The sequence below is a fragment of the Rhinopithecus bieti genome, unplaced genomic scaffold, assembly GCF_001698545.2.
Source record: "Rhinopithecus bieti isolate Rb0 unplaced genomic scaffold, ASM169854v2 scaffold_61931, whole genome shotgun sequence".
In the NCBI taxonomy this organism is placed as follows: Eukaryota; Metazoa; Chordata; class Mammalia; order Primates; family Cercopithecidae; genus Rhinopithecus; species Rhinopithecus bieti.
In genome coordinates this window covers 116,261-125,281 of record NW_016823461.1, presented here as the reverse complement: position 1 = coordinate 125,281, position 9,021 = coordinate 116,261, and the positions used below count along the sequence as shown (strand labels likewise).

Genomic DNA, 9,021 nt, shown 5'->3' with positions numbered 1-9,021 from the left:
ACCAGTCCCTGGTACCAAAAACATTGAGGACTGCTGGTATACAGTGAACATCTGCCTGTGGATTTATTATCAACAGATCATTTTTACTAAAAACATATTTCTAATCCTGAACCATGTCCTCTCACTTCTAAGAATCACTGATTTCTCCCACTAGACCTTAGCTTTTTGGTGTAAGAGTTAAATGAATAGAAACTGAATGGACTAGACTTTCTGATTTTCTGAATCCTACTTTTGTCACCTTGTTCTCGGCAATATCTTTTTCTTTTCTCCTTATTATAATAACTGTGACTTCATTTAAGGGAGCAGTTACAAGGATATGATAGTCTAAACTATTAAAAAAAAAAAAAAAAAAAAGCAAAAGAAGAAACTGTGGTTTTCCCTAACATCACTGTGGCTCTTTTTGTAGGTTTCTCAGTGACCACTGGATAGTAGCCTTTGCAGCCTTTACCAAGAATCTGGTAACCACTTCCCACTGTCTCTGCAGAGCTACCACATCAACAAGTTTTCAGCTGCTGTTGCTAATTCATGGAAAACAAGCTTCCTTAGAAGGCTGGTTTTTGAGATACAATGGAAAAATGTTCCACTGGCTTCTTAAAAAGTTACATATACCAGACAGTGTTTTAAACACCTGTGATGTTCCAGGATGCTCTTCACTTTCAGGACCTGGGGCTGATTCTCTGAAATTGCCTTTTCTCCCCATGAGAAGTGTAGTTATTTTTTTAAGTAATTGGCTTCCAGATAGTGGCCTTTGCAAAACAATCTAAACTACTAAGTGTTCTTAACCTGTTTCTTTCCATATAAAGCCCCGGTAATCATATAAAGTTTTACTTTCATTGCTTTCATTTACTCTTTTTTTTTTTTTTTTTAACTGATTTCCTCCCTTTGGGCTGAATTTTAAAGATCTGAGTTCTTCATAAATCTTCTCATCATAGTACAATTATATAGCTCTAAAATAAGCAATGATTTCTGAGGATACTCAGGTTTTTTTTTAATCACCTGTTTTGTCATGGCCATTATTTCAAACTATTTTGTTCACATTCTATAGGTTGCCTAATCTGAAGCACAAACACTCATAGTATGAAGTCTTCAGACGAGCTTCCTACTCTCCCTTGTTAAAATAACTCTCAACCAACAACTTAGTTGTGTCAGACATATAATATTGTTCAAATAATAAATTATAAATTCATTCTGAGCTTCCCCATGACTGCGCTGGTGGGAACGTACTGCGTCAGGTTACTGAAGAATTCTCTGCTTTCCCCAGTGTTGGGTCGAGCTCTCCGGTGTATGGGAGATGGATGCCTCAGTTCACTTTCAAACCATTAGAGGGAAGGCTCTTTGGCCATTTCGAGAAATCTATGAGACATTCACGTGACCCTACAGATTCAGCCAGCTAACTTCTCTTTTCATTGTAAAACTGGGGCAGTAGGAAATCTTGTCAGATTGGCCACATTTCCAGTCTTGCCAGGGAGGGACCATGCAGACATTTAATGTCATTTAGGGAACCTGAAGCAGTACTACCACCTGACATTCATATCAACTTTTCTTTTTTCTTTTCTTCTTTTGAGACAGAGTCTCACTTGTCACCCCAGGGCTGGAGAGCAGTGGCGTGATCTCGGCTCACTGCAAGCTCCTCCTCCACAGGTTCACGCCACTCCTCCTGCCTCAGCCTCCCGCAGTAGTTGGGGACTACAGGCTCCCCACCACCATGCCCGAGCTAATTTTTTGTGTTTTTTCTTAGTGAGAGGCGGGGTTTCACCGTTGTTGGCCAGGATGGTCTCAATCTCCTAACCTCGTGATCCGCCTGCCTTGGCGTCTACTATGCATTATGATAGTAATATATATAATAACTATTATATTATATATATATATAGAGAGAGAGAGGAGAGAGAGAGAGAGAGAGAGAGAGATTTTCCCCTCTAGAACCTACCTCACAATTTTCAGCTCTGATAGCTATACCAGAAGACACACTAGAGCCTCTTTGACATCAGGAAATTCACTCCTTTATCCTTCAGATTAACCTTATATTGTAACCCAGAAGACTTAATTTATTGTTCTAGGAGTAATTTTACACTTATCTTTCTAATTAGATACTTTACTCTGTCCAGAAACAATTTCCTCACTTTGAGGCTTAAGCTATTAGAAACCAAAACCTGTATTTTTGTTTCCCTCTGAGTCAAATAAGTAGACAGAGGCTATGTTATTGAATGAAGTTCAAAGTGAATGGAAAGGAAGGCATAACTACAGGAAGACAAATCTAGTTAAGTTCCAGCTGATATCTAAAATAAAAGAAATATTTGCTTTTTGGTGTAAAATGACTCTTATGCATTAATTTGTCCAATTTTAACACTTACCTCCTTACATACCTAATAGAATATAGGAAGATTAAAACAATTATTTTCTTTTTATCCATGCATAGTTCTGTACCTGATTTTCTTCCTTTCTTTCCTTCTTTGGAAAGCTGCACTAACTTACTTAGAAAAGAACCCCTTTATGTTCTCTTCTTTTTTCTTTTAAACTCAGAATAAGTCATTAGCAGACAGCCTCATCTGTTCAGAAGATCCCCCACTTTAGATATAAAAGCAAAAGATCCAGAGCAAAATCTACTTCCAGCCTTGTAGCAGTGGAGTCCACATACAAAATCTAAAAAATAAGGATTCTAATTTAAATTAGACATAGTAGAAGTTGAATCCAAAGTCGTATTTCTTTGTGTCATCTTTATAAACCATAGCTTCCCTGTCCAATACAGTGGCTGCTGAACTGAACTGTCCAATACAAGCACATTAAACATTTCAATATGAATTAACTTAAAGTAACTGAAATTGTAAATGCAGTTGTTCAATTACACTACCATTATTTCAAGCGCACAGGAGCCATATATTCCACTTTAGTCATTTTATGGTATTTCATAGAACATCTCCATCAGTTTAGAAAAGTTCCCTTGGACAATTCTGGTCCATACAGATATCACAACATTCCTGTGAGTTGGCTATATTCTCCATTTTGAAGGTTGATTAAGTAAACCTCAGAGAATGAAAGAAACTTCAAGTTACCTACTTCGAAACTTGAAAACCTAGACTTTTAATCTAGCTTTGTTTTACAGCAAAGGAAATGCTCAAAAGTATATTTGAGGCAAATAAACAATTTTTTCCTCTTCTTAAATATGGTCAGGCTGATAGAGTGACCTACATGTGTCCAGGTTGATACAATGGAACTTGTTTGTTGATTCTCTGACTATATTTGAATATTTTTAAAGTCATTTATCATGGACTCAGAGTAAATCTTTAATTTTAATATTTTTTTTTCTTTTTTGTGGCACTGATTTTTGTTCATTATTGTTGCTGCTTTTCTTTCTTTTTTTTTTTAGGCAATAAATTTCAATATCTCTCAATATCTTTTCAGAGAAAAGAGTCTAAGCATTCTGGTATGAATCTGTTGGGTCTTGACACTGTAGATGATGGGATTCATTAAAGGTGGGAAAAGGATGTAGATGTTGCCAATGAGAACGTGGGCCACAGGGGAAAGGTACTTGCCAAAATGGTGCACCATTGTGAGGCTAATGATAGGCATGTAGAACTCAAGGACAGCACAGACGTGGGAGATGCAAGTCTGAAATAATTTATGCCGCTCTTCCAGAGAGGCAACTGCAAGGACTTACTTAAAAATCAGAATGTAGGAGAAAAGGATGAGTATAGCATCCAACAACAGTATGCAAATAACCAGCATCAGGGCATAGTAACTATTGAATCGGATGTCTGAACAAGCTAAGCGGAGAAGATCCTGGTGCAGGCAGAAAGAGTGAGAAAGGATGTGGAAATGACAGTAATTAAAAAATTTCAGATGGATGATGGGGGGGTATGATAAAGAAAAAACTCCTACCTATTATAGTAAGCCCAATTTTGCTAATTCTGGAATTAGTCAGGATGGAGGAATAACGCAGTGGATTGCAAATTGCAATGTACCGGTCAAAGGCCATAGCAAGGAGGACAGAGGACTCGATGAAGGACAGACCATGGATGAAATAGGACTGGGTAATGCAGAAATCCAAGCTGATCTCTCGAATGATCCCCACAGGATCCCCAGCACTGTGTACACAGTGGACAGCCTCATGCACAGGTCAGTGAGGGCCAGCATGGACAGGAAGTAAAACATGGGCTGGTGCAGGCTTGGCTCAGTCCATATCACATGGAGAACCATGCAATTTCCCAAAAGCACCATGGCATAGATAGAGGAGAAGGGGATGGAGAACCAGGGGTATTGCTGCTCCATGCCAGAAAATCCAGTGAGAAGAAAGGAAGAATTTGTTCTAGGGCTTACTGAAGTAATCATTCTGGAACTGAGATACATGTGAGAGTGTTTTTTCAAAGGAAATGTTTCAATTTTAGCTGAATAAAATGAAATTTCTAAGTAAACGAGATAGCCTAAAATTACTAACTTAAAAGATAGAGCTGAGTAATTCTGTTTCTCTGAGGCATAGTATCCATCGCCTTTGAGAAAATGGTCTTCTTTTGATGTCATTTAAAAGTCATTATTTTTTCACTGTCTGGAGGTGAACATATCCTTAGAAGCTGTATGTAAAAACAAATAAGGAAGAGATTAGTAAAAGGAGAAAGCTAGTTTTAAAAAAAAATATATGTTGCTTAGACATTTTCCCAGGGATAGTGGTAAAAATTTTATACCAGTAAAGAGCCGAGGTTCTCAAAAAATTATTTTCTTCTCTCCAATTCATTAAACATTCGAAATGAAGAGTAATCTTTGGGCTTTAAACATTAAGTCCATTAGTCACTTTTCCATCATTTTTCATTTTGTGCTGTCTCCAAGTACATTTTTTCTCCAAATAGTATTTAGTGAAAATACTCCTGTTTTCTCCCCCTCCAAATGACATAGTCAGCAATTACTTTTTCTACCTGGGTGATAAGCAGACAGGAATATTTATGCATGAAACCTTGGGTAAATGATTTCTCACTGGAGCTCTGGCCTCTTGAGATGTTCAACTCATTTGTGCCTTTGTGATGTAGAGAATTAGATTGAAGACATGGAGCCTTTGATAGCAGCTCAGTGCTTCCCATTCCTTTATTTATTCAGTTTATGAGTTGATTAAGTGTTTATTCGATATACATTTATTCAATGTATTGACCAATTGTGTTTTATTTCTTAGAACCTGCAATTCTACAGATCACAAATCCAGGCTCAAACAACTAAGCTTATAATTTCAAAAGTCTCATGGTAGCAGAATCAATTGGCTTCTTCTTTACATTGTTTGCCTGCTTTAAGTTCCAGACCTGAGAATCATCATAATTTTTTTAAAGCTCTAATAATGTAAACAGATGTTCAAAAGTCCATACTTATTTTCATGTTTGATTGAGTAACTTCAAGATGTTAAAGTAACTTCAGATTTGGGCCGCCCTTTATGTCCTACTTTTCAGCTTTGTCTTACTAGCCTCACAACACAGTTCCCCAGACTTTCTTCTCAGTGTACTCTCTATAATACACTGATGTCTTCTAGCAGTCTAACCATTGTTTTTTCTTGTCCTGACTCCTTCTCAGCATTGAACAACTTAGCTCACTATTTTTAATACTTTTTTCTCCATGGAATGCTTGAAGTTTCTTCATTGCTTGCAGAGGATTTTTCAGTCTTTTGAATACATATCTTCTTTCATTTCTCTAAATCCAATTTCTCTTCTTTCATAAGATTTTTCTCCAGATGTTCTATCTGCCTAAAATATTCATCATCTTTTCCTCAATTTCTTCCTACACTTTTTAAAACGATCTTGCAACTCAACAACCACTTTTCAAGAAGTCACTTAAGACAAATTTATCCATGTATCTATTATTTTGGTATCACGTTTTAATTTTAAATAAAACACAATTTTGTATTTATTAGCTAAATATTTAACTAATATTTAAACTAAATATTTAACTAATATCTCTGTTACAAACTAAATTGTAAGTTCCTTAAAGTGCAGACTACATCAACGTTTTCTTACTCTTCTAGACTAACATTTGCACCTCTAATTCCTGACCCCTCCTGAGAGCTCAAATTCATGAATACAACCGCCTATTTGATATATTCATCTGAGTGTTTAATCTTAAAATAAGAATGATGCCAATAAAGTACTTTATTTCCCCAAAAAACTCTATTTTCTGTCCCTTTTCTCCTAATATCATAAAGTGACTCCACCAATAACACAACTGCATAAGACAAGTCTTGATTCATTTAAAAAATTTTTATTTCTGTCTTTCCCTCTCTTTCCTCTCTCCATCAAATCTTTCATCAATTTCTATCATTTCCACCAGAAACGCATCCCAGATATACCCACTTTTACACATTGCCCATCTTGGTTTATAATATCATTGGTTCCCTGGCTACTGTGATAATTTATTAAATTAATAATAATTTAATATTATCACTGGCTAATATCATGATTTATCTGTTTGTCCTCTAAAAAATGTATTATCTCCAGGGAAACCAAATTGCTTTTCTACAAACATCTACTAAATCACACAAGCCTTTGTTGAAAAAAATTCTTTAATGGTCACTTACCCATTGCTCTTAATGTAAAATACAAATTCTTTATCATAGTCAAAAAGCCTTGTATAACGTGGCTCACCTGCCTCTTCTATTACACCTTTAGACCACTACTACCTACACTCCTTAATATTTAAGTGTCTTTTTCTTCCTCAAAACAAGTTAAGTACATGCATGTCTCAGGATCTTTGCCCATGGTCTTCTCTGTGCTCCGAATTATCTACCCCAAGTATTTGCACAGAAACTCCTTTCACCATTAACTTTTGCGTTAAAATGATTGCTTCCTCAGGGGGATTTTTCTAATACTGCTCCCCATCTAGATTGTCTCATTTCTTCAACCCCCTTAACTAAGTTACTCTCATCACAGTATGCTGGTTTATATTTATACCACTTACACAGTGAATTTCCATTAGATTCATTAAAGGCTGTAGAAGATTAGGAACCTTATCTGTTTTTTGCTCAAGGATATGAAAAATAAGGTTTAGCATAGAATCAGCATTTATCAAATAATTTTTAATTAATTAATTATTCTATGAAATAAGAGCTATACAATCACAGAGATATAAAGATAATATGAATGTGAACACTCCTATCAAAGTGTGTGTAAAATCATCTGTGTACATTTGGTCTTTTCTGACCTTGGGCCACCAACTGAGTCATCATATACCAGGTGTGAATGGTTTACAAAATAGGTGCTGCTCCAGGGATCTTGCTGACCTTGAATACAACACTCAGATCTCAAACATGATTTCTCTCATTTCCAGCCTGACTCAGACATACAGTCAAGGATCTGGGATTGATCACAATAGATTTAATATTCTGTTAATGTAAGTATGTGTTAAAAGTATCTACTTTTGGCTGGGCTTGGTGGCTCATGCCTGTAATCCTGGCACTTTGGGAGGCTGAGGCAGGTGGATTGGCTGAGCTCAGGAGTTCGAGATCAGCCCGAGCAAAATGGTGAAACCATGTCACTACTAAAATACAAAAAAATTAGCTGGGCATGGCGGTGTGCACCTGTAATCCCAGTTACTTGGGAGACTGAGGCAGGAGAATGGCGTGAACCTGGGAGGCGGAGGTTGCAGTGAGCCAAGATCGCGCCATTGCACTCCAATCTGGACGACAGAGCAAGACTCCGAACCAAAGAAAAAACAAACAAACAAACAAACAAACAAACAAAAAAAAAACCTACTTTCATGTAGGTTTCTTCAAACTAGCTACAAAGGCTTCAGAGTAGCTACAAAGGTTAAAAATCTACTTTCATTCAGGTTTCTTCAGACTAGCTACAGAAGAAATGAGATAATCTAGATGGGGAACAGTATTATCCACGTTGCCACCATGGAGACTATCCACATTTGGGGATTACAAGAGCAAAATACATGTTGGAGAATTTTTAAAAATATGTTTTAAGAGGTAGGATGAAAGAACATTGTTTCGATGAAGTAAATAAATGAAGATTTAAAGAAAAACAACATCAGTATGTCAAGTGTGCCAAATACTCCACCTGTATTTAAAAAACAAAGGATTTACAGTTTTTCAAGATATCATGTTGTGTTATGCTATCTGAGAGTCAGTGTATGGTATCTTTCTCTGAGTCCCCAGCAACTAGAACAATGCCTAGAATAAAATAAATAGAGACGACAAATAGCAGTGAATTTGAGTCTGGAGAAATAATAGGATTTTGGTATCCCCTCTGAGCACTGTCTGGAAGGTTGACTTGGAAAGTAAGTCTGTGATTATAATAACCAGGTCATTCTTTTAGGAGTCTTTTCTGACACCCTCTGATTAAAACTGACCTATATGTACAGAAATCTCTTTTTTTTCTGTCTTTTTGGAATAATTCCCTGTGTGATTACTTGCTTACTTTAAGAGAGAGTAATGATCAGTAGTCATCATTCACCCCAAAGACATAGAGAAAGCATATTGTGTTTAAAAGACAGTTTCTTTATTATTATATAGAACTAAAACACTCCTATTTGCCAAGGCAGTGGAGTTTTTGCTGTTCTTAGAACATAATTACTGAAAGACACCCACACATGTCCTGCCTTGGACAAAAAAATTGTATGTCTATCCTTTAAAGGTCATTCCTCTAACAGTCTTTTCTGGACACCACTAGGGGTCAGAAGTAGTTCATTAAACTTTCTTCCCTCCCTACCTCAGTGGCGCATGAGGCAGATCTGCTTTAGCTTAAGCGAGGTCAGGCCCTCAAGAGTCTTGGGATGGCTGAAGAGATAAGAACATTCTGTGAGACTTGTCCAAAGAATTGGCTGTTTAACGATTCGAAATATGCTAGTTCAGAGAGAACCTATGTACCACAAAACTGAAGTAGGCTTAAATTTCCAGTTTACCTGAATAGTTATGACCTAATTAGAGGAATCACTTTAAAAACATATATAGATACAAATATATAATATATGATATATTTATTATATACTATATATAGTATTATATACTATATATTTATTATGTATTGTATATTTATGTAAGTATAAAATATA

General features: G+C 36.3%; 1 protein-coding gene across 1 annotated transcript; it reads right to left on the bottom strand.

Annotated features, from left to right (window-relative positions):
- Nucleotides 1-3,384: 3,384 nt before the first annotated feature.
- Nucleotides 3,385-4,344, bottom strand: LOC108521673 (olfactory receptor 51V1-like). The gene is given in 3 exon segments (XM_017861629.1): nucleotides 3,385-3,852; nucleotides 3,854-4,062; nucleotides 4,065-4,344. Coding segments are annotated over 3 exon segments (957 nt in total).
- Between the last annotated feature and the right edge of the window lie 4,677 nt (nucleotides 4,345-9,021).